The sequence below is a fragment of the Ixodes scapularis genome, unplaced genomic scaffold (genome assembly GCF_016920785.2).
Source record: "Ixodes scapularis isolate PalLabHiFi unplaced genomic scaffold, ASM1692078v2 PGA_scaffold3__209_contigs__length_174095766, whole genome shotgun sequence".
NCBI lineage: Eukaryota > Metazoa > Arthropoda > Arachnida > Ixodida > Ixodidae > Ixodes > Ixodes scapularis.
In genome coordinates this window covers 65,425,625-65,451,376 of record NW_024609868.1, presented here as the reverse complement: position 1 = coordinate 65,451,376, position 25,752 = coordinate 65,425,625, and the positions used below count along the sequence as shown (strand labels likewise).

The following is a 25,752-nucleotide window of genomic DNA, read 5'->3' as shown; positions in this document are numbered from 1 at the left end:
CTGTAACATTGTGGTGTAACGTTACTGGAGTGTAGAATCCGCGGTCGTTAGCAGCGTTCGGCAACGTTACCTGACAACATTCCAGTAACGTTGTAGCTACATTTTGTGCTACTTGGGCATTTTATACTGTGTGAATAAATCAGCTTGAATTTTAGAGTTTGACTTAAACACAAAGAAAGGACAGGAAAAGACAGTATAGTACTAAATTCCAAGCTGATCAATTTTTTTAGGTATGTACCAACAAGCTCAGCTCCTTACTGTTATACTGAAACATTTGGATTCAGGTAAATATATGTTACTGGTAATGTGTATGTTATGTCGTATGAACACGCCGTTATGTATGTTAAGAAATTTAAAAAAAAATGAATTTCATACTTTTGGTTTTTGAAAAAAAGTTAATTGCACAGATGAGAGGAGAAACTATATAGTTGATTGTTTCACGGCGTAAATAGTGTATAGTGTCAGAACAACGCGGAAAATATATTATCAATTTAGTGGTTCAAACCGGTTCGAACCGGTTCGAACCGGTTTGAACCGTTATTTTTTGCTCCCGGAACTGAACCGGAACCGAACCGAAAGCCGTGAACCCGAACCGGAAACGAACCGATAAAAATTTCGGTTCGACACTCTGCTCCCGCTCCTCGCCGGCCCCGCCGGAGCGAGGCATGACGGGATTGCATTTTGGCGCACTCCCGATTTTCTCGGTGCCGCGAGTGCATGCACGCGTGGGGTGTCAGCGCTGAAACGAACTCGGAGAGTGCAACCACTCGTGGAGCGCCGGCCGAAACGAACCCGTTCCACGCTGCGAGTGGGCACGCGTGGGCACGAGTGCCGTGAAACGAACTCGCTATCAGTTAATACAGCGCAAAACAATTAAGTTATTAACTTCTTCAGTGATTATAATTGGTCTCTTTAATTGCAACTGTTCGTAAATTTAATAATAACCCTTCGCATAAAAAAAAATTCTCCAAACCTAGACATGCTTGTATCAAGGTCTGGCCACACTGTCCACAAAGTCGAACCGGTCGAATTTGGTTAAAAGTTCGAAGGTTCGTCGACCCGGTTCGACCCAGTCGAACCCCGAAAGTTCGACCAAAAAATCTGGTTCGACAAAAGTTCGCGACACCCCTAGCGCTATTCAGCAAAACATTTTTTTTTTCTGTGTCCATTTTGCAGCAAGTGCAAACAAAACTATGTCTCAAAATTTGCTTGTGACCATTTTGTCCGAGTTTGCCATTGGGGCTTCCGCTTGGAACCATTTCGTTTAGGGTTGTTTTCCGTCTGGGGACATTTCGTCCGAATCCCGGCGGCACCCGGAACAATTTCGGAGAACAGAATCTCATTTAGTGACTCTAGTATCACCCAAACGGGACATCGAGGACATTAAACTAATCCCAACAGAATGAGCTAGCAACAGAAAGAATAAAACAAACTCGGGACAACGGACATTTCTTTCGACGTCCCTCGTCCCGAGTTTGTTTTATTCTTTCTGTTGCCAGTCAATGTTACCAACACGCTCTTCAGTTAATGTGAATGAGCTACTTCCCTGCAGTTTGTGTTTCGATGAACACGTTTCTTCCGATGCTTGTAATGTTGGTATTAGGGGTGTCGCGAACTTTTGTTTTGTCGAACCAGATTTTTTGGTCGAACTTTCGGGGTTCGACTGAGTCTAACCGGTTTGACGAACCTTCGAACTTTTCGCCAGATTCGACCGGTTCGACTTTGTGGACAGTGTGGCCAGCCCTTGACACAAGCATGTCTAGGTTTGGAGAATTTTTTTTTATGCAAAGGGTTATTTTATTTTGTGAACAGCTGCAATTAAAAGAAACTAAATCTAATCACTGAAGAAGTTAATAACTTAACTTTTAGTACTGTATTAACTAAAATAGCCAATCAGCGCTGCACTTAATTCATCTCTTAGCCATTACCATCCAATCCGAAGCCAACGAGCAAGCCTGACGCGCATGCGCACACGAGTCGAGCCTCATTACAAGGTTCGGCGAACTTTTCACTAAACGTTCGAAAAAGTCGAACCTGGTCGAACTCGAACCGCGGCCGGTTCGCGACACCCCTAGTTGGTATGGTTTTATTAAGGGGTGTCGCGAACTTTTGTCGAACCGGATTTTTTGGTCGAACTTGCGGGGTTCGACTGGGTCGAACCGGTTCGACGAACCTTCGAAACTTTTCCCCAGATTCGACCGGTTCGACTTTGCGGACAGTGTGGCCAGACCTTGATAGATGCATGTCTAGGTTTGGAGAATTTATTTTTATGCAAATGGTTATTTTATTTTATGAACAGTTGGAATAAAAAAGAAACCACTTCTATTCATTAAAGACGTTAATAACTTAATTTTTGTTTGTACTGTATTAACTGAAATAACCAACCAGCGGTGCCCTTAATTCATTCATTAGCCATTACCATCCAATCCGAAGCCAACTGGCCAGCCTGTCGCGCATGCGACACGAGTCGAACCTCAATACAAGGTTCGTCGAAATTTCCATAAAAAGGTCAAAAAAGTCGAACCAGGTCGAACTCGAACCTCGGCCGGTTCGCGACACCTCTAGTTTTATTTAGGGGTGTCGCGAACTTTTGTCGAACCAGATTTTTTGGTCGAACTTTCGGGGTTCGACTGGGTCGAACCGGTTCGACGAACCTTCGAACTTTTCACCAGATTCGACCGGTTCGACTTTGTGGACAGTGTGGCCAGACCTTGATACAAGCATGTCTAGGTTTGGAAACTTTTTTTTTTATGCAAAGGGTTATTTTATTGTGTGAACAGCTGCAATTAAAAGAAACTAATTCTATCCACTGACGAAGTTAATAACTTAAATTTTATTACTGTATCGACTGAAATAGCCGATCAGCGCTACACTTAATTCATCTCTTAGCCATTACCCTCCAATCCGAAGCCAACTGGCCAGCCTGTCGCGCATGCGCACACGAGTCGAACCTCAATACAAGGTTCGACGAACTTTCCACTAAAAGTTCGAAAAAGTCGAACCTGGTCGAACTCGAACCGCGGCCGGTTCGCGACACCCCTAGTTTTATTCAACCTTCGTAGCGAAGCGAAACTGGCGAAACAGCGTCGTTCCACGTGACCTGCGCCCTGCTCTGGGCGTGATTGCCGTGTTTCCGCTTCCGGGGTTACCATGACGACTCGGGCGTAAAGCAATGGTTGCCGTGTGTCCTGCTTCATGTAATACGCGACGCTTCGTAGTTAGAGCCTGCTTCGTTTTAGTTAGCGTCTTAGTGTTTTCGTACTGCTTGTCATTCGTCTTATTCACCGTAAGTTGAGCATGCGTAATGAGTCAAACGACAGACGCATAACATGACGGAACTTGCCTCCCCACAGGACTGGGAAAGAGAACAACTCTACAAGTCGAAACCCGAAGGCGGTGGACGTATGTCGCATCATTTGTCGATTCGTCCTTGGGTTAAAATAGTGAAGCCGTAGTGTCTATACTTCATTTCAATCGAGTCGGACAGCAGCCAACAATCCGATGGCGCGAATCAAGCAGCGCCAAAAAGTGTACCGTCACGGCGTCTCTTCCATCACGCGTAGGAAAACACAAAGACGACGAGCGCCGTGACGATGCACTTTTCGGCGCGACTTGATCGGCTCCATCGGATCGCAGGGTTGGCTGCGATCGGACTTTTAACCACCGGCAACAAGAGACCGTGCTCGCTCGCTGAACACGATGAATCGACATCTCACCCTCTGTCGATTCAACAAGGCGAGCAACTTGGTCCCGTGTTGTCGGCAATTCTTAGTAGCGCCTTTTTAAGTGCTGCATTTTGCATGACACCAGATCGGTATACTGGCAAGCATGAAGACATCAAAGTCCCGGTTATCCTCTGGTGGACTCCCTTTACGAAGGAACCTGGACGCACAAAGGCGTGCAGCAACCGGTCTTGTTTCTTCACGGAAGACAGAGCTTTCTTCAACCACACAAGGCTTTATGTGAGCTCATTCGAGTCTGAGAACATGTTTCTGTGTGGAAAGGATCGGACATCTAGGGACGTCTGATCCAAACAATACATAGCTTCCGTGTGACGTCTGTGCAATGCCAGTACTTTTTAAGCCGCAAGCATTTCAGTAGTACTTTTAGCTACAGACCGCAGAAGTTGTAGTTCGAAGAATCCATGTAACTAGAAATAACTATCGGTACCCAGCAATGGCGATGCTTGCGAGCTATGTATAGTATTTTGTCTCGTACAATATTTATATCTTGTGAGTAACAGACTTTTCCAACCTGGGCCCGTTTGCTCGAAGCACTAACCGCGGCTAAAGTTAGCCGCAGTACCTAGGAGAGGGATTTTGAAACCACGTGACTGGCTCGGTAGGGAGGATGCGGGGAAACATGGCGGTGCCCCAGCGAGTGAGCGCCCCTCGCTTTGGAAATAATATGTCGTTGTAGCTGCAATATCGGGCGCGTTAGTCAGCAACGAATGGTGCAGGAGGCTTTCGCTTTGCTTTACCTCACTTAAACCGCAAAGCATGGACAATGACATCGCCGCATTTTTTAGATAGTCTTTCGATTCTGGGCATTCCTAAGCCTAAATGAACGCGATAATTGTCGGCATGGCAACGTCTTTGGAAAGCGAATTGTTGATTGCACACAAAAGCAGACAGCGTCCCAACAGACCTTTTTTCTAAATTATCCAAACACCGAGGTGCATGCTACGACTGTAGTTGCACGCGTCGCACGTGCTGGCGTCTGCAGTAGTAACCGTTCTACAGCAAAAAGTATAAAACAAATTTTGCCTTGCACGCGCGTTCGTTAAAGCCTTATTATGATTTTTTACTTCGATCTTTTATAAGAGGAAGGCCAGCGCGCGTGGACCGTAGAATTACACTTCCAGCGTTCTCCTCGCGATGCTTGGATAATTTAGAAGAAAGTCTGTTGGGACGCTGTCTGCTTTTGTGTGCTATCAATACCCGGCCGATTGAGTCAAGGCAATCCGCTTTCCAAAGACGTTGCCATGCCGACAATTATCGCGTTCATTTAGGCTTAGGAATGTCCAGAATCGAAACACTATCTAAAAAATGCGCCGATGTCATTGCCCATGCTTTGCGGTTTAATTGAGGTAAGGCAAAACGCCTCCCGCACCATTCGTTGCTGACTAACGCGATCGATATTGCAGCTACAACGACATTATTTCCAAAGCGAGCGGCGCTCACTCGCTGGGGCGCCGCCATGTTTCCCCGCATCCTCCCTACCGAGCCAGTCACGTGATTTCAAAATCCCTCTCCTAGGTACTGCGGCTAACTTTAGCCGCGGTTAGTGCTTCGAGCAAACGGGCACTGATGTGTCGTTCATGCTTCTCTTCTAGGCCATTGTGTTCTATGGTAGTGAGCTTGAAGTTGGAGACCTCCCCTTGCCAAGGAAGGCAAACCATGATTGGGCACTTCTTCATGAGGAATCGCCAAAGAACAACTTCCTTTTCTGCATGCCCAGTGTGAGCAGTCATTTCACTACCATTACCAAAAAAAAAAAAAATATAAAGCAAACCGTCCCCTTCGCCTGCCACTTTATAAAAATGAATATAATTGTGACAAACCAGTTGGATTGGTCGAGCAGAATTTATGCAGACTTCATAGTTGTTAGGAATTCCTAGCATTGATAAACTTTGAAGGCCGAGTGCTTGCTAGGACATGAACCAAATTACATAGTCATGGTTAAAAGAAATGTGAATGACAAAGCTGCCATTAAATGATACCTACGGTACCTCATAGCTCAAGTGAAGGAAAGCTCGAAGCAAGGGAGCAGTTCATCCTTTTGAGTTTGGCACCAAATACCCGCTTGAATCTCTGTCTGCCGTCCCGTCCACTGGACCTTTTCAAAAACGCTTTTCTCAAGCCAAAAGGTATGTTCTGGTAAATGGCTTGCACACATCATTGCATTATGTTGGAGGTCATTCATATGTGTTCTTGCCGAGAGAAACAAATTCAGTGGTGCAAAAATATGTGCCATGGAAGGTATGATCTTGGCAGCAAGGCCATTACAATAGCAGCCGACACAAAATCAGTGCAAGCCATGAATAGAACCAGTTGCAGCAGACAAAAAAACCAACATGGGGCCTTGTCGCTGAAGGGAAATTATAGTTTCACAGTAACACTGAAGGTATGGTGTCTCCAGCATCATTTCTGACTGTAGTGAACCGCATGGCAAGCCTCGAGTTCGAACCTTTCAACTCTACTGAATATTTTTGATGCAACTTATCTGCTCAAATATTGTTCTGAGTGTAACACATTATCACTATTTTTTTTTTTTTTTTTAAGGCACCTTGGAAGGCAATAAAAGTTCCTCTACATTGTGGATACAGCCACCAATCTCAAGGCAACAATTGAACGTAGACTACTATTTGCAAGCTATTAAAGCTAAAAAGTTAAACTTTTTATAAAATGTATTTAGAAAAGCGATATTTGCCTTGTAAAATGCACGTTCGATTGACATACATTTTTTTCTGTCAGTTTCAACTGAGCTCTGATTAACCATTTGCCTGCAGGTCCTGCACTGGTTCAACCACACGGCAACATTTAGTAGAAACTCTGACCTTCCTCTTACCCTTCAATACTTGAGTGGAGCGAAGGACCTCACCAGCAAAGAGTTTTTCCAAGAAACCTCCAAAAAGAACCAAGCTCGAATCCGGCTTGCCCCCATCGCCTACGTGCAGTCGGACTGCAACACCCCCATCGAGAGAGACGCGTTTGTTTCAGAGCTAATGAACTACATTGATGTGGATTCCTATGGGAAGTGTGTGCACAACAGGGACCTTCCGGAAGGGTAAGTCGCACTGCAACACTGACAAAAAAAAAAAAAAAAAAATGTGTGTATGTTTAGAGAGCAGAAAGTTGGTCTGCTGTAAAAGGCATGCGTGGTCTCTCCACAATGGACAAGAAATTTAGCCAGTGCAGTACATCTGCCAGCCCGAGGTCTTTAATGTGCGTCACAACCGGATGCCGGTATGATGCTCATCTAGACCGAAACGGGCATGGGTGGGAATTGAACCTAGGAGCCCTGTATTCTACGCGCAGACTTTCGTCGCACATTCAGAGACGTGGTGCGCAAACACACTTGGTCACCGATCCCTCATGGCCAAAACCATAGACGCCTTCAAAATATTCTGTTCGCAACTGCAATGCCCCATATATGTCGAGGCAATAGTTCCAAGCCGGCAAAAAAGACTGGGGATAAATTTTCCAGGATTTTCCATGCGCCTCGTAGCCGATGCCGGTCGGTGCATTTAAAGGAATTTATTTGGCTATAAATGCGAAGCAGTCGGGGGCAGAAGTAGGTCACAGGTGACGGAGGTGTTGACGTCCTTAGGAAAAAATGGAAGCCGTTTACAATTCCCTGTAACGCCGGTTAGAGTGCAGCTCTTGAGGAGGAAGATGGAAGTGTACTGAGGGATAGGTGACTCCTTGAAATCACGTGACCTAAGGGGGCTCGCGTGACGTCAGGGGGGATCACGTGACCTCGGGGGTCACGTGTCCCCAAGGGGGTCACGTGGCCTCAGTGGGGTCACGTGTCCTCAGTGGGGTCACGTGGCCTGAGGGGGTCACGTGATCTGAGGGGGGACACGTGACCTGAGGGGGTCATGTGACTTCAGGGGGTCACATGACCTGGGGGTCACGTGACCTCAGTGGGGTCACGTGGCCTCAGGGGGGTCACGTGGCCTCAGGGGGTTACGTGATCTGAAGCGGGTCAAGTGACCTGAGGGGGGGACACGTGACCTAAGGGGGGTCACGTGACCTCGCGGTTACGCTGACGGCGACGGCGACGCCGCTTAAGCCGGAAACGGGCCCCTAAGAGCTGCGCTCTAAAACAAACATGTCCATGTTTAAAAGGCGCAGAAACCTCGGTTTCCCAATAATTTTTAAAAGTCGCGGAGTGGGTTTTGGGTACTGGCTGCGTCATTGTGTTTGTCGAAAGATTCTCGAGCATGACGAAGATATTTTGGTGCGCTGGTTACCGTCAAGCTCCGGAAGAGCAGTGTTGGCATTGGTGCTTCTGTGTCAAAGCCTTGCAACTCGTTACACGCCGTCGCGGTTTCAGTGCATTGCAGCACGATATTAACCTACACCTTGCTTACTAATGGGCCATTTTAGTTTAGCATGAACGCAGGCTACCGTACAGTGCGACGTTGCAGCCGGCAGGTTGCGCTGCACCTTTGAAGCACAGTTTTCAGTGTGCAACAGGAGCGTTGCCCTGCACACGGAATCATATGGTAATGCCATGCTAAAATGGCATATTAATGCCATTGATGTAATCATAAGGTTTTTTTTATTGCTCTATAAAAATATCAGAATATACTGTCTACTACACCTGTGTACCGTTATTTACAGTCACGACCTGCCTCGCAAACTGTCCGTTTTAAGCAGTTGTCACAAACTGCTAGCTTACACAGATGCATATAGCAATCCTGCGAGCATTGTTTATCTGCCTTTATAATTACCCGAAAGCAAGTATGTGTAGTGTTTTTTAAAAGTGCTCAGAGCAAACTGTCATGTTCCTTGTCGCGGCCTTTCAGCAGGTAAAACGCGCGCCCGTTCCCAGTGTCGATCGCTCGACGCACCGTTGAGCAAGCAGCTCTTTTTTGCTTTTGGGAAAGAACAGACTTTCCTTAGATCGTACCCAAGAGCTGTGCACTACTAGCAGGAGATTTTGTCGTCCCGTTGAGCAGAGATTGAGCTGGCGACCGCAGGACTTAAAATCCACGGCATATGCATGGCCAACTTTCTTGGACATTTGGTGGAATAAAACGTTTTCGAGGAAATATCAAAATTTTAATTAATTTACATTCTACAATACTCAGGCAATTATAGTCCTTGGGAACATTGCAATCTTTTGTGAAGAAAAGCAGAAATCAACAATTTTGTGAATGTAACCCGTGGGATTCACAATGCAAAAGAAAAAAAAACTTTGTAGAGCAGTCAAATAAAAATTGTATACTCATCCAAAAGGTTAATCACTGCTTATTGATATCTTACGAGCAACGTCTAAAATATTCCCGGGGAACATTGCAATGTTTGTTGTTGAAATTCTCATTTTGGTGCATGCGCCGAGGTGTTGATGTCCAAGAAAGTTGGAGATGCGATCAACGAAAAGTTTCCAATCAAATAAGACATTTTGGTCCCTTCGTGCAATGCTCTTACGATGTGGAATGGAACAATTCTTAATTAAACTCACTTTATTTTTTTGTTAAAACTGCATGATGCGCGAGCACGCCCAGAGGTAACACTATGGAACAAATGAAGCCCGCTGCTGTTTACCTCTGGATGATATCAAAGCCCGTCGAACCGGGCTCGATATATTCTGCGAGGATCGGAAATCTAAGGTGTACCAACTCATTTTAGTATGCTTCGAGATCTGAATTTTTTTTAGACACAAGCAACGCTTTTCACCATTAGCCTTGACGAGTCTTTGCCCCATCAGAGTGAACACACAGATGGCAACTGTGTCTGTGTTTGTCCATGCTGGATGACAGCAAGGTTATAGCTGGCTTTGAAGGGGCGCTGAGTGGGTTTTTTTTTTTTGTTAGAAAATGTTGTAAATTTGGATGTACCATATTTTCTGGTCTGCAACTTTCAGAAAATAGTTGGTCTAGAAGTCACACCAATGAGTTAAACAAGAAATATAACCCCCGCGGTAAATTTCCGCAGTGCACACACTTGTTTGGCAGAAAATAGGGTCAGCACTGTTTTTGGTATGAGTGATGCAATTGCAAGTCAAAGTTTTGCTGTGGCTCCACCCCCTGCTGCCCACCAAGCACACGAGAGGAGGGGAGGAAGGGGGAAAACTAGCAAAAGTAATGTCATTGGCAATGTCAAGTGACCCTTGATCGCCTTTCAGCTGGCTTGGAGATGCCAACGATAACGTCATGCCACACTCGACAGGTGGCAGAAAGCTGTGCCGCATGCTGCACATTTTTCTCTAATAAAAGCGGTTTTCGCTAAAACCTGCTCAATTTCAATCCGGTAACTGGCAACAGAGAAAAAGTTCTACAAAAATATGGTCCTTACTATGTCTCTTCTTTTTTTTTTCTTTGTTTCTGTTTTAGCAGCACGGGACATTGTTGAACGGATTTTTTTTTGATAATCTGAATATTCATTAAACCAAAACACCTCCTGCAAGAAATGTTGAATGAACAAAAATAAAAAAAGTGCATTGGCAGAACTGCCTGTATAAAAACTGGGTCCAAAGGATAAAGCATCGGCTCAAAGGTGCACTTAGCAATTTTTCTGTTTTTGGGTGGCTTTAATCTGCCTGCTTCACAAAGTTTGAAAACCGTTAATTACTCACACCAGTGCCCACCTTTGTGGATTTAAAGACTTCATGACGCAGGCAGGTCATGTTCGAGTAAAAAAAAATCTTGCCAAAAACCTTTTACCATTGCAGGGCATGTCTAATCTGTTTACTGTGTCTCCCTCCACCTCTTCCAGCATGACTAACGCAATGGATGCGATGGACGACAAAGGTTTCTGGCACCTGCTTGCCCGTTACAAATTCCACCTGGCAGTCGAAAACTATGGAAGTGACGACTACATCACGGAGAAGCTGTGGCGTCCTCTGATCGTCGGCTCCGTCCCAATTTACCACGGCTCCCCGTCCGTCGCAGACTGGCTTCCCAACGGTTCTCAGAGTGCCGTCCTCATCTCAAACTACACTGGACCCAAACAGCTGGCAGAGGTCATTAGGAGGATAGACAGAAATCACATGCGCTACGAGAGCTTCTTGGACCACAAGATCCATGAAAGGATCTCCAACCAGCGTTTACTCAATGCCCTTCGCCATCGAAGATGGGGTGCCAACAACGATCCTCACAAGCCAAACTTTGTTGAGGAGTTTGAATGCCTCATCTGCGAAAGGCTGTGGAAAAGACTGCACAGCTCGAACATTCGTTACATGGCCGACGAGACCCACTACAGCTGCGAGCCACCAAAGAGCATACTGAAAGAACATGCTGGAACTTTTTGGCCAGAATTGTTCAAGCAAGCCGAGTTGGAAGCAAGAGTGCTCGAGTCTCTCCTGCAGAGAAATATTCCATTTGGGGAGGCAGATGTGCAGGCTAGTGTACTTGAACTCTTACAAGCACATCCAACAGGGTGAGAACATCAAGCGTTGTTAACACAGGTACCGCATTCAATAGAGTTAGTGACAGATTTAAAACAATTTTTTAATCCCTAGAGGTAGTAGCACTTAGTGCAATTTGAAGTTTGACAGCCTTGTGGTCGTAACATTTGCTGCAACATGTTTGAGCCTTGTTCCTTTCTGTATGTTTAGGAACAAGGCTCATAAAATACAATTTCTAAATTCAAGTTTAAATACTGTAAAAACCTTTCATATTTACGAGCCCCCAATTCTCATGACTTCTAAAATTTGTTAACTTCGGTGAGTGTGATTGTTTCTATTGTTTGAAGAGTCGAATTCCAGCCTTTAGAATTTGTGAAACTCAATGGACGCAATTACCTAGCTGCCCAATTAGCGAAAAATCGGAGCCACAGAAATTAAGGGTTTTACAGCATAACCTGCCTGGCAAGGTTTCTTGTACATGTATTCGCATTATACATGTACCCCAAAGCTTAGGGGCATGTCCTATGTCCATAGAGGAACATTTACTTCGGACAGTGCCAACATTTTCTGAAAGTAGGCTGGATGTCAATCTTCGTACCATTCATACAGGTAGGTGCCAGATATCGGATTCCAGCAGTGTGCATTTAATACCTGGTCTTGTTTCAAATATTCGTCACTAGGCTGCAGGATTTTTCGCTGCTCATTCCGACGGTTGCGAGCTCCTCATTCTTCATATCTTTGCCCCTGGGAGGAAAATGGAGCATTCCAGAAAGGGGCCTCCGACCAGTGCCACCTTTAGCATTTCTGCTTGTAGCCCGTGCTTTGCTCAAACATGTGCATGCTGGGCTGTGAATTTAAGAACATCCAAGCCAAGAATGATTTAGTCTGCAAGTCGGCCCAACAGAAGACCCAAACCTAAGGGCAATACTGTTTTGATATACATACCGAGCATTTCTGCAAATACTTTTTGGGAACAAATTGCCGACACAGTGGACGTCTGGGTCTTTGATTTTGAAATTGGGGAAAATAAACATAGTTCCAATTCGAAACTTGATGACCATCAATGATCATAAAGTTGTTTTCATAGTTTTGTCAAAACACGTTTCGTGCAACTTTTCATGGATGCACTTTTTGTGAATGCTCTCTGCAATGTTTCGTTGGCAAACTATTTATTGTACTAATATGCTTGGATTGGATTAATTTTGTTTCCTGGGAACATGCTGAAGCCACAGCACTCACCCGGGCGGCTCCAGTAGGACAAAAACGTTGACGAGCCCCAATCCTAGACGCTTGGGGAAAGTTTAATCACGGGCCATAGCTTGCAGCAGGCCTCGTCTGAACCGCCACATGCACAGGTCCAGCAAGCTAAGCCATCGTCAGGATGGCGGCGACCGAGGCGTCGTGCACAGGAAGACTCTTTCGATGGAATGTGGCAAGGTGTTTGCAAAACGAATGCAGGAACCTTTCAACGAAAGGTCCTGCCTTTCGCTGTTCGATGAACTGATTGTCATTGCATCAAAAACCCCAAATCGGTCAATCTTAGGGAGACTTAAAGCAGATGCAAGTGTGTGGGTGCCCTAAAGTTCCTGCTCATGCTGCAGGCCGAGGACGTAAACGATTTTCTTATTCACGTTTTCGCATCGCCAGCCTTCAGTCTGCTGCACGAGTAAAAGGCACCTCCACACTTCCATAAACCTGCAAATCTCATCCAAATATAACAGACTGTGGTTTTTGATGGTGCTCAGCACATTTCTTATTGGAACCATATACAGGTAGAATCTGGAGGAGGCAAGCTCCAGCTGGGAATTAGTGGGTAGGTGCAAAGCTAGCTGCCTGTCTCTACTCTGAACACATTCAATTGCTGAATAGACAAAAGCAGCTAGCTTTGCATCTATTCACTAATCATTAGAGTTGGAGCTCAGCTATCTGAACTCCCCCTGCCCTCCTCCTTTCCCTTAGTTTCTGTGCATGTTTATTTTCACTAATAAGAGTTAATTAGTACATATTGGGTGTTTTCTTAAGTGGTTCTTGTAATTCCGACATCTGCTGTAGCTGGTGTTTCCAGTTCGTTGTTTCCCCTATCATTTTAGTTTAGGAATTGAGTATTTGCAGAAACACCCGGTGTACAAGTCACAAAATTCCTCCAAAAATTTGTCCGCCACCAGGTTTTCCACAGACGAACACACAGTTTGCGCCAGCATTTGCCCATACCTGGTGAGGGCACAGCACATGCACAGAAACCAGATTCGTGCGATGCACATGCGTTGGCCAACTGCTGCAACGCGTCAGTCGAAGACTAACTGCAGAAGTATACCTCTAGGGTTACATTTCTTGTCCAATTCGCCGACAAAAATATTGAACCTTGCTCTCACTTGCGCACATGTGGACTTTTCAATGCAGTTATGCCGAATACAGCCAAGAATATGCACACAACTCAAAACATCTCTATGCTAGTCAAGTATGGTCACTCTCGAACTGCCCTGCATTATATATCCTGCATTGTGAATAGAGTGCAGCTTGTTGCAGTGGGGTTCCCAGATTGCCAATATGACCCACTCCAAGTGTAAACGGTTAGTCTATAATTCTGCAGACTATAATCCATTTTGTATAGTATACGATGCTGTCGAAGCCACAGTGACAGCACGAGACTCACTTGTGCTCTCATACAAATGCATGCGAGGCGCTCATGCCAGTAGCTCGCATGACATTGTAAATTATGCACAAAACTAAGCATGGGTGCTAGAGGGATACTACAAAATTTCGGCGAATTTTTTGGTCTATATGTGTTCAACGGAGCAGTATCTCATCAGACACACCAATCTTGTTGAAAAAGACAAAAGGAATTTTAAAGCGGAATAAGCAATTAGCAAAGGGCACCTGGAGGATGTTGCTAAAGCCTTGTTCGTACTGCCAGTCTAGGAGCCTCGACAGGTAATGATAACCATCTTGCTTAGAACTATACATGCTTTGAACCCGGCGTCATCCCGCCAGCTCCCCGGTCACCATGAGAAAAAGGGGAGTAGGGACTCCCCTCCCACAGAAACTCTACTGTCTACAAGATTATAGAAGATTAACCAGTCACTCAAAATTCATAGAAAAGGAGCTTTGTGGTTAGTTGATCGCTGGCGTGCAACATCCTCTTCGGTGGCTGGAACGGCCAGGACATCCCGTTGATGTCAGCCTCGCCGCAGCTTCGCTCATACCAAGACAATCTAGGTCAAGATAGTGCTGGATGTCACATGCTCTCCACTGGCCGCTCTGCGAGCACTTGCTAGAGTGGGCCGTTCATAACGAAAAGTGCAGCCATCAGGCTCAAAATACAAGCGTGCGATTGTCATTTACAGAAATAGCGGATCATATTCAGCCCATTTCTGAACAAAACAGGTATATTTCAAATTTCGTGGAAGTAATTCCTTTAAGACATGTATTCCAGTGCAAAGAGATGCCCCAACACAAGCTATTGGGGTGTCAAGTTCCCTCGGAGGATGAAAAAGTTGAACCACAGTAAAACTCAATTTCAAGGAAGAAAATGGTTGACAAGATCTTTGATGCTTGTTGCACCAGGACCCGCAACTAGAGCAATAGAAAGCCGCATGTGTGCAAAGTGGATCCACAAACCCTATCTGGTATGCAGAGCCTTCCCCCAAAAAGCAATTATTTTATCTATTTTATTTTGGCAAATAAAATGTCTGGGCCATGGCCGAGAACTTTGAGCGATTTTGAATGGGGGACAGGAAAAACATTGACCCCCCCCCCCCCCAAGTTGACAACCCAAAGCATGCAAGTATACTTTCTCCCAACTTGCATGCTTGGAAGTTATAGAACAGATTACTTGAACACCAGCTGAACAGTGTCTGCAATAGCATCGTCACCACTGCTCACTCAAAAATAGTGCACTCAAAATGTTAAGTGTTTTGAGTGAGTTATTTTTTAGGAAATTGCATGCACCTGCAAAGTCTTTGCAGGGAAATTCTAGATGCTCGAGAAGTTGACTAAAGCCAAGACGAGCAGTTGGAATATGGCAGCTCTCGGGACTGCAGCTGCTTTGGTGGTCGTGAGCACGACCTCAGCGGCATCTTTGCAACCGCGATTGTCAAGACAGTACGACAATGCAACTTTAAAGACCTTTTCCGCTTACTCTCGCCCCCGACTGCCAAGTAGGCATATCCGGTATGGGCGACGAAAAAATATTAAAACGTTTCAACCTGCAAATAATAAAAAAATAAGGGGAAGACAAAACGAGAATGGGCGACTGTTGCGCTTATCTTCCGAACACATTCTATTGGTGTGGCGACAACAAAGCAATGTTTTCGCCCAAAGTGACGATATTTCAAGGTGGCGGCACCCTTGTGAAAAAGGTCTATACAGGAGTGCACGTTACAAACGGTTCGGAAGACCCAGCAAGGTGGGCAACGATCGCCGGAAACTCGCTGTTTGCGACGCGCGAACGTTTCTTGGCGAAGGTAGTGTGCAAGGATCAGCACACGAGACTTCTTCCTGAGCTGACGGAAGCGGATACAACCATCTGCGTCAGATTCTCTTCTTAAAACAAATCTAAAATGTTGTGGGCCAAGATGTTTTTTTCCCAAGTTGCAGCATTTTCTGTGTGGAATAAAAATTGTAACCATCTTGGCGGTGTCACAAACGCAAGATGCTTGAGGTGTTTGCATCGCAGCAGAGAAACGCCATTTTAAAACTTCTGCATAGTGTGCGCTATTCTAAAACTTTCTACTAGCCCTGAATTTTGTTTGCATGCCAGACGCAGAGCATCTCGCATGGTGATCGAAACACAAATGAAATCAATGGTATATGCTATTGTTTAACAATACTGTCGTTAAATAATGCAACCTCAGACATGTGCACTCCTGAAAGCAGTGTAAGCTAGTGTGTCTGCCTGACTACACATCCAAATGAAACATCAGCATTGGAGTATCAAAACCTAAAAGAGATGCATGCTTAGTTGTTTTTTGTTTTCTTTTCCTACACATAATAAACACAAAGCACAACCAGACCATTTGTCCAAGCCACAAGGTCAGAAAGACACCTTGCTCCATCTTTATTTTTTTTTTTTTCATTCACTAGATGGGCGTTTTCTCTTAAGTTACGGCTATGGGTTAATGATTTCACCATTATATAAAAACAGCGGATGACGATGAATTGCGGGAGGAAAAAGAAAAAAGAAAAAAAAAAGACATCACTGCTGCGTAGACAGTCATTTGCTTGGTCAAGCGTAAACTTGCAAGAAAAAAAAACTGAAATTGGACACAGAAACGCTGCATCAGGTTCTGCTCTGCAGTTCTCTGAATTTCTCTTTATATACAAGGTTGCAAAACTCCCACTGCCGTCTTGTTTGCCGTGTGACGCTCAAAGGCAAAGTGGGGGAGAGAGGAAAACTGCTTTGGGCAATTTTCGCCTCGGAGGTCTGTACACGGGAAGTGAACCCAGGCAAAAGCTACACTTTCCACCTCGAGGTGACGCTGCTAAATACACCCAATGCTCCCCCTCCCTTTTCTCTAAGGCCAAGGCATCACTCGGTATGTACAGAAGGCCCACAAATAAATAAATGTCTCAAGAGAAAACGCCAAAAAAAAGTTTGAGGAAAAAAAAAAAAAAACGACAGGGAGGGAGAGAAGCCTATTTTCGGCGCCAAAACTTTTTTTGGTATTTCCGTTTTCTTACAAAGAAAAAAAAAACCTTAAACATTTACACAAGCCAGACATGCTCACAAAAAAATTCAAATACCAAAAAAAAAAAAAAAAAAAAGCAGGGGAAGGGGAAAGGGGACAGTTGAATGACCGGCAAGGAAAGCTTCCATTTCCAAAAGTCATCCTTCCTTGGCTGCGAATCGCAGGTGTGCTTTTTTTTCTGTCTTAATCGTCACTTTTATGCTTAGTTTCCGTTCCTTGAAGGCTCCTGCCTCCCGCTGTAAACAGCAGCAAAGTGTCTTCTCCTTCCATGCATTGCACCTTCCCTCAAAACAAAAACAAATCCTACTACAGTTCCAAAACCCCAAGGAAGAAAAAAAATGCGGGGCACAAAAAAGTTTGGCAATATGCGCACAAAAAATTCCTAACAAAGAAAAAAAAACATCAGAAGCAGAAGGCACAGCCTTTGCGACGGTAATAAACGAGGCAGCTTCATTACCCTAAACTCCCGAGGAACGTAATAAACTCGTCAACATACATTAAAAAAAAAAAAAAAAAAAAATGTCGGGAGAAAGGTGTTAACGGGAGAGGGCCTAGTGCAAAGAGTGCGGACAAGACACCCGCTCTCTGGGGTTCAGTCGGGGGCAGGAAGCCACGCTGTGTTTAGAAGGCAGGGTCCGTCCACCGAGGGAGGGCTCCTCGTCAAGGCACCGCTCCTCAGTGCCTGAGCCCCAGCCCGCCGGGGCGGTTGCCGCGAGGAAAAGCGCCTCCACGACCGTTGCCCCTGCCCCCACCGGGCCCACCCCTCTGCATGACTCCGCCTCCCCGGGAAGACCCGCCCCCAGAGGAGAAGGGGGGCCGGCCCTCCGTGGCCAGCTTCTGCTTCGTCTTCTTCTCCTCCACGTTCACCCGGGTGTCGTTGATGTGGATCGGCTGCGTGAGAAACGGGAAAACTCGTCAGCGGACAAGACACGAGGGGACCGGCATCGATACGCTGCGCACCCCGCGAAAACTATAATATTGACCGCGACAAAACTGGAAACTTGTTCTTGCGGATGTTGCAGGAAAATTGCCTAAACTTTTTCGGGACAGTCGCTGTTACAATTCAAACGACCGAATTAACCTAAGCATTGAAACTCGCTCACAATTTCGGGAGCTTCCTAGAAATGAAGGAGGGTGTCTGGTCCGCCCTAGCAAGGAGGCAAAGATCACCTCGATCGACATAAATACTCTCGAGCTCCCCTCTCTGTGTGCACAGGTGGTCGAGCTCCTCCTTGCCCACCCCTCCAGTCGCGCAACCTCCCCATCAACCAATCGGCGTCGAGCATCTCGCTTCTCTCCCACCCGTCAACCAATCTGTGTCAAGCATCGTGGCCATGTTTTTGTCCGGGCGTTGCTTCTGGGCTTCACGAAATGGCAAACACCTAGCCAAAGAATGTTTCGCATTGAAAGCGTCGATTCGACTGCGAGCATGTCAGCCAGTATGAAAACCCACCAAATGGGCACCTCTGGGTCAAAAGGTTTCTTTGGGGCCACCAGGGTGGCATGCGAGGTATAAGTACAGTAATCTCTCACTATAACGAAGTCAACGGGATGGCAAAGAAATTCCGTATAAGCGGTAATTTAATAAAAGCGATGGAGCCAAAAAAAAAAACACATTGACAGCAGCCTTGAAGGTGCACGGGAACACTGCGGAACACTCTGACTGTATATTTAGTCAGACAAACCTTGGTTATGAACATCTGGGCATTAATTATCCTTGAACTGCTCTAGGCATCACAAGGACACTGTCATCGTCGCTGCACTCCACTTTGTTTCGAAGCAACCGTAAAATGTTTCGAGTATCCACAGTCGTCGGCGTTTCTTGAGGTGCCTCACCAACGTCGCTTCGTGTTTACCCTGGCCGCACGCAAGGTCTACGATCGCAGCATCCGTGGCAGGAGCAACAACGAGAAAGTTTGCATCGCAAGCGTGAACGAATCAAAGTTATCCTCAGTGGCTTTGCCAATACGTTTTCACACACTCCTGTGGAGGTTGTTGCAGCTATGGAAATCGTGCGCCGGCTCGGGAAGCATGCTCACGAGAGAGAAAATACGACGTGAACGAAACAGTTGGCGATCTTTCGGCTCCGGGTTGCTGGCACGCTTTCTACTGCATGCAAAACCTCAAACCCGTCCAATATCCGTTGCTTGTTCTGCAAAATGGTGGACAGTGTCGAACAACCAATGGCGGAATGTAGAATTCTTTGGCGGTTTCAGACTTGGGCCGGCCACTTTTCTCAACCTGAAGTGACTTTCAGTAAAATCCCAATCCTCCAGGATACGACGCACTTGCGCATCTAGTACGCCACAGGTGCGTGCATCCAGGGCTCCTGAAGGGATGATTGCCTCTGGGCTCCTCCATCTTGACCCGATTCCAACAGGAGTCGGGGCAGCGTCGGCCGCGGGCGCCATAAGTAGTGTCGGAACTCAAGACGCTGATCCCTTCACGCGTCGGTGCATCGGCATCAGAAGCAGCGCTCTGCCAGCTATGCGCACTCTGTCAGCTTTGCGCACTGCCCTCCATCAACCATTTAATCCGCTTTCCTGGCTTGCCGTTTGCCTCGGTGGAGAAGGGGGAGAGAACGCAAGGGTCTCCCGTGTGCCTCCGTGTACGCTTCCATGCTTATGGCACCGCGACCTTTGTAATAAGCATGGTCGGCTGCCGATACACTGAATAATCCAGTTAAAAATGTGTCCATTTCTGTCAGGACCACACTAAACTTCGAAAAAAGCAATAATTTAAACAAATAGATTTCGTAAGACGAGGTATTACTGTAGGAGCTCTCGTGACATTTGCAAGTCGAAGGATGGCCATGACAAGAACTCCCACCTTCTGCCGCTCGCAAATCTTTCACAATCAGTCAGACGAACGTCGGGCAACAAGCAGAACGCAAATAGCACAAAGGCCTAGGCACGGTCTCCTCGGTTTTTGTGCAGAGTGTCACAGATGCGAAAACCGCGTCGAGTGCCGTGGTTTCGTACGTGAAAGACACAATAAAAGTTTAGTTTTAACACTTTGCCGTGCTCGGCTAACTCTGCTAACGACCTTTCCGTGTTCGGCGATCGGACCGAGCAGGGAACCGCTCGACCGTGTACACCTGCATTTTCATTCTTCGACCTAACAAGAAGCCCATCCCTCAGTTTTCCTCAATCAATCCCCCAATATGTGCAGGTGCTCGCTCTGTATTTTACACAAGTGCACGCCATCAGAAAACATTTAACCTTTAAGAACACAACCATCTGAAGATGCACTGCAATAGTTTACACGACGCATCACAGCAACGATGCTCTGATCACGCAACACCCACCCTTACTCGTTTCTAATGGAATTTATGCTTCGGGAAGAAACTTCCCGACACCCTCACCAAACCAATGGTGAACCACAGAGAGAGGCCAATCAATCTAAGCGGGCCAATGAGAATAAACTTACCGTGTTTTTCAGAACTGCCTGGGCTGCTTCCGCACTGTCAAATATGACGAAACCGCAATTCTGGAAAAAAAAAAGAAGAGATAAATAGGTTAACGTCGCTCAGTTTACAAGTGAAGTCCCAGAAATTCAAGGCATAGCACAACAAAGTTCTTTCTTCTTGTCACAGCTAATGCGACACTAAAGTGAACTACACTCCGTTTCACCACACGACTGACCACGACAGACGCTAAGAGCCACCAGAGCTCTTTCGTAGCCAGGAGCGTGTCAAATGGCCTGGTTAGGTGGAACTAAAACATTAAGCTTGGAGTCACGTGGTCCGAGTGAAGCGCCGCATTAGCCATTCTGGCGCGTAGCATCCGCTGCGGTTCATCTTAAAGCTGGGCCAGATGCCCGTCGTTGGTTTGGCACATAAAAACCCCCCCATCTTAAAGCTGGGGTGGAGACTCGTGGAGACAACACTGCGAGATGTGCTCAAGGCGGCCACCAGCGCCATGATGCCAGATATTGAAAACCTGTCTGCTAGATATTGAAAACCCGCGCAGTTTCAATAAACATGTCTTTGACCCGCGTCATTGAGTTGTGCACCCCCGATCTTAAAGGGTAACTCCGCTTCATTTTTGTTCTTGAAAAAAACAATGCAGTCTTCTTCAGTATCACCTAGGATGGTCACACATCAAATGTATTACGACGTAGTTCTGTCTAAATGTGTCGGCAAGCTCGGCAAACTTTGCAACTTGCCGAAATCGGCCGACTCGAGCGGGCGAATTACGAAGCAGCCAACAGCGCAGTCAAGGCTACGGCGTGGGCGAAGCCAACATTGAGCTAGACGTCATCACCATACCTGCCAACCTGTGGACTTTCAAATTCGTAAAAGTCACGCGGCTGCGGCGGGGGGGGGGGGGGGGGGGGGAAGGTTACGCGAAGCGATGTGCAGCTTAACGACAGCCTGGCCAGCGTGCGAAATGCTTACATCACACGTGCACGTGCTACACAATCCAAACTTCTCTTGCTTTTTGGGCGGCACGAAGCACGGAAATTTTGACGTGTAGGACTTCAGGAACACCTGAAGGTTTTTGAGGTTTCGGGTTCGGCATTGCGCCGCAAAGCCACAGTGACCAGGAGAATGCTACAGTTACACGTGCAACAAACACAGACGCCGTACTTCTCGCCTCAAACTGGCCGAAACAACGAGGCCCAACAACGTCTGAACACGCCGAACCAACGTGCACCCGTGCACTGCCAAACACACAAACAAAAGCTTTGAGCTTTGGATTGGTTTTCGATCCGTGGCCACTGGATAGACGGATAGTAAAAACCACGACGCTGCTGTGGACGGTACCTATCGCCCTCTTGTGGCGGTGCAAGATACCGCCAACAACGGAGTTACAAAAACAAAAAAAATTAAAAAATATATATATATATATGTTTTTCGTAAGATTTGAAGCAAGATTCGTAAAATTAGTCCCAATTCATACATTTTATGAAAAATTCGGAAGAGTTGGCAGGTATGCATCACCATTGACCCCTTTTGCTCGTTTTTACTTCTCCGGGCAGGCGTAACGGGTGATGTCAGCTACGTTTCCTCTCGGTGCTCAGTGGTGTCAACATGACTGGCGTAATGCGCCTGCGCAGCACACTTATTGGGTGCCGTCCCGCGTCCCCCGCGTCACAACCGCTGTCGTCGTCTCACTGTTTGGGATTATTGTCTCTCAGAGTTTTGTCCACACTACGGACACGTGCGCAGACTTATGCTGCAGTTATGCAGACGCCCCAAGAATGTCACAGACAGCAAAACGTAGTGAAGAGTGTGATGTAGACGACGATTGCACCTGTAACACGCCTGCCCCAATTCCAGCTATCGTTGCGTAAAAGATCACGCGACATCCCGTACCACGTGATAACCATGTTCTTGACGGCCCAAGGCCAATGCTGGCGGACGGAGCCGAAGTTTCAATATTTGCTAGTGCTCAAAAATTAGATTAAAAAATATATATCCCATTTGTCACGAAACAAATGACGTAGTGTATTTTACTAGGGTTTTTCAATGCGAAATCACTTACCATCCCGAAATCTTCGGAACTGAGTGGAGGTGCCCTTTAAAGGGGCATGAAGTCCATTCTGAGATTGTCCTTCTGTGGCAGTGATGGAAGTGCCATTTGACCTTTTGGAGCAGGCCTTGTAGCAGGCAAAATGTTTTCGAGCAGGTAGTGGCCCTTTTGGAACAGTGTCTGGCATATGTTGGCATATTACTTGAAAATTAAATAATGCTCCATTGCTATATAACACCTATCTCTATTATTGAAACACAGCGCCTGACACCTTGTTAAGCCAGGATATATAAAATTCAACAAAGTAAAAAAAAAAAAACTTTTTAAAATAAAAGTTTATCTGCTTGTCAGATAAAAAATACAATAAATATGTCACATTGAGTTATGATGGTACAGGATACTTAGTTTTATCAGCCTGCACTTCTTTTAAGGTATCTGCAGCAGCATCTAACGACTCTTACTGTTGTGGAATGTTTTAGTTCAGATTATAGAGTTGTCTTTCAGGCAGCAGCTTCAAATACAGTTAAACCTGGATGTAACGAACCTGTATACAACAAAATCCTCTATTTAACAAACTTTTTCAATTCCCCGACGTGATCTTCATAGAAGCGCTCGTATTTGTGAACTCCATGCTACGAAGCGCTCGTACTGGATAACCTTGATTTAATGAACTCGCTCCGGCGCAATCTCCATGTTTTTTTTTTTTCGGACTCTTATAATTCAGATTTGTTCGATATTTCGGACGTAAAGGCGGAACCGTGACTTACCCCATAGAAATAGTCTACATTGACGACCAATGTTACGGACAGCTTGAAGTCCGAAAGTTCGATTATTTTGACAAAATCGTCGTGAGCGATCAGCGGAAAACACCATCGAGAAGCGGCCATTTTGAATTCTATGTTGGCTGCAAATGGATTGGCTTGGTTCGGCATTGCTACTGGCGCTACTTGAGTACTCCCGAGTCCTACCACTAGGTGACGCTATGCTAGCCCTTTTTTTTCCAATTTAGCTGCACGACATCATCATCATCATTTTGTTTTTACCTTTTTTCTTCGCGTCACCAGTCGACATTTTGTGCTCGTGGTTTTGCAACTCTTGTCTCGTTCACACAACGCTCCCTTGACATCATGGCCCCATCTCTTCTTCTGCCGCCGCAATGCGTCGTCATGAAGCGCAGAAAGTACTCAACCATAACGCTAGAAAAGAAGGCAGCGATTCTCAAGCTAACAGAAAGTTGCCGAAAGGAAACGGAGGAGTAACGTGAAACAAGGCACTATTTACAGCTCTTTTAAGCCCACTTGGAAATAATAAAGGCAAGTTTTTCAATCTGCTGATTTTTCAGACTGCTCTATTATTCGGACGATTTTTCGGTCCCTGCGAAGTCCGAATAATCGGTCGGCGACTGTACCTAAAATGCAGATATATTCTTATCCAATTGCCACCAAAGGCGAGCAACCTTTGGTGCATATCGCGAGGGAGGTCTTGGATGCCATCGATGTATTACGCCGGGTCGCCGGCTCCCAGTACGACGACAACGCTTTGGTGTCCTTTGAGCACTGCGTGCTGCCTTCGCACGCGCGAAAGACACAAGGCAAGCTAACAGACTTTTTTTTCACTAAATAAATGACGTGATGAGTTTGCCCACGCAGATTTTTAATTTCCGCTTTCTTTCCACGTGTCCTTTACAAGTTTTTCCCGAAAAACTGCATGTAAAGAAATCCTCCATATAACGAATTATTGCGAACTTTTATCAATTTTGTTATATGCAGGTTTAACTGTTGCGGTATCTGATATTCGCTAAAAAAATGCCGATTCATTTTCGATGTGCTGGCGAAGTCACGATCTGATCATGGCGAGTTGACCAGTTGAGTGTGCTCCATGGCATGCACCGACGCGATGCAGAGAAGCGACACCCGCAGTGCAGACACCGCAGTCGCGCAGTGCTTCGTGCTCCACAAAGGACGGTGAGGCTTTACCACGCACTACATCCAGAGTTTGGTGCAACTCAACTATACTTCGTTTCAGCTTCTGTGTGAGCGCAGCCGAAGCTACAAGCGCGCGCAAGGAGCCCGTAACAGAGCCCGTAGCGAATGCGGCCATTTCCAAAAACTTTAGGCAGGTTGATGCGGTGTTAAAAAAGGCCAAGGCCAGAGCTATGGAGATGACCTAGCCTTAAGTCAGTTGGGGGGTTTATCAAGAAATCCGAAGGGTTACATCTCGAGATATTTTTTAGCGCCAAAACGCATAATGACTTGTGCCCGTTTAGGGCTATCGTCACTGAAAGGGGCACGTGGCAACGGCCAGATGGCGACGATTATTCAAAAACAGTTGGCTTCGTTGGACAAGGGGAACCCTTTCAGGGTGGCCAACTCTGAGGTGGTGTGCAATTTTTTAAAAGATAATGAGGCCAAGAAATGGTCGGCCTTTAGCGTTGATGTTGAGGATTTATTTTATTCGCTACGTCAGGACCAGTTGCTTGCCTCTGTTAGAGACTGTATTGAAACAAACGGGGAACTGGGATTTAGAAACTCCAGTGGACTGGCTATGGAAGACTTCTTAGAGATATTGCAGTTTTATCTGCATTCCATGGTTGTAGGCTAGAACAATTCTTTTTTCCTACAAAAGCAAGGAGTGTGTATCGGGTCCTGTGTTGCTCCAATTTTGAGCGACATTTACCTATCCGGGGTTGATAGGGCTGTGGCGTGTGCTTTGGGGGCGTCGACTGTAAAAAGGGTGTTTCGATATGTAGATGATTTTTTGGTTTTGTATGAGGGAGTAGAAGAAGACAATACGCGGTGTTTAGTTTTAGACGCATTTGAGAAGTGTGGTGGGGGGCTGAGATTTACGTGTGAAGAGCCAAAGGAAGGGGCTCTACAGTTTCTTGATTTGACGATGTACCTGGGTGATAACACTATATGTTGGTCGTTTTGCCCGCGCTCCAAAAAGGCGATACTGGATTTCAAATCTTCCTATTCAAAGGTGGTTAAATGGTCCATAGCGGTGTCATGCCTTGGGTCGGCACTCAAAAAATCATGTGCCCAGAAGATGACCGACAGTTATAAAAAACAAATCAGTAGATTGAAGGAGTCGAAATTCCCGTCGACACTCTTCGCGGAAGTAGCCAGTTCACTTCTTAAGAAAGCTAAGGGGGCGGAGAGGTCGAGGCCGGAAAGGGAAAAGAGGCGTGTGGTAGTGGTCCCCTACCTCCACCGCGTTTCCCATAACCTGAAACAAGTTGGCGGCAGATATGGAATTCCAGTAGTGTTTTCGACGCCCCAAAATATAGGCCAGATATGTTCTAGGATTAGTGCGGGGGTAGTTGGTCATTCCAGCGCGAAGTGAACCAAGGCGCACAGAAAACCCTTCGTCCCTTGTGTTTCGTGTGTGGCATATAAAATTCCTTTGTCGTGTAACAGGTGCTACGTGAGGCAAACGGGAAGATGTCTGAATGACAGATTACGTGAGCACTCATATTCGCTCGGAGCTATGGTTGGGGGACTTTTGCCCGT

General features: G+C 46.1%; 2 protein-coding genes across 5 annotated transcripts in view; one reads left to right on the top strand and one right to left on the bottom strand.

The window, feature by feature from the left end:
- The first annotated feature begins 3,004 nt into the window (after nt 1-3,004).
- On the top strand, nt 3,005-11,317 carry LOC115331967 (alpha-(1,3)-fucosyltransferase 10). Its single transcript, XM_029994239.4, has 6 exons — nt 3,005-3,286; nt 3,354-3,402; nt 3,811-3,962; nt 5,336-5,461; nt 6,512-6,789; nt 10,449-11,317. Exons 1-6 carry the CDS (start codon nt 3,173-3,175, stop codon nt 11,113-11,115), a joined length of 1,386 nt encoding a protein of 461 aa, XP_029850099.2. The 5' UTR covers nt 3,005-3,172; the 3' UTR covers nt 11,116-11,317.
- A 4,773-nt stretch (nt 11,318-16,090) lies between these two features.
- Nucleotides 16,091-25,752, bottom strand: part of LOC120847727 (ras GTPase-activating protein-binding protein 1) — a 40,087-nt gene continuing 30,425 nt past the window's right edge. For all 4 annotated transcript variants that reach the window (XM_042292470.1, XM_042292471.1, XM_042292472.1 and 1 more), the window contains exons 8-9: nt 20,196-20,255; nt 16,091-17,657 (exon numbers count right to left, since the gene is read on the bottom strand). In XM_042292470.1, the coding sequence (XP_042148404.1) occupies nt 17,442-17,657; nt 20,196-20,255 (276 nt within the window). In that variant the 3' untranslated portion in view covers nt 16,091-17,441. The remainder of the gene's footprint in view (nt 17,658-20,195; nt 20,256-25,752) is intronic.

Bases quoted from the DNA above. Each gene is read 5' to 3' on its own strand.
- LOC115331967 (XM_029994239.4), top strand. From the start codon at position 3,173: ATGGTTGCCGTGTGTCCTGCTTCATGTAATACGCGACGCTTCGTAGTT. The intron at 3,403-3,810 runs GTATGTCGCATC...GCATGACACCAG, and splicing joins GAAACCCGAAGGCGGTGGAC to ATCGGTATACTGGCAAGCAT. The intron at 6,790-10,448 runs GTAAGTCGCACT...CACCTCTTCCAG, and splicing joins AACAGGGACCTTCCGGAAGG to CATGACTAACGCAATGGATG.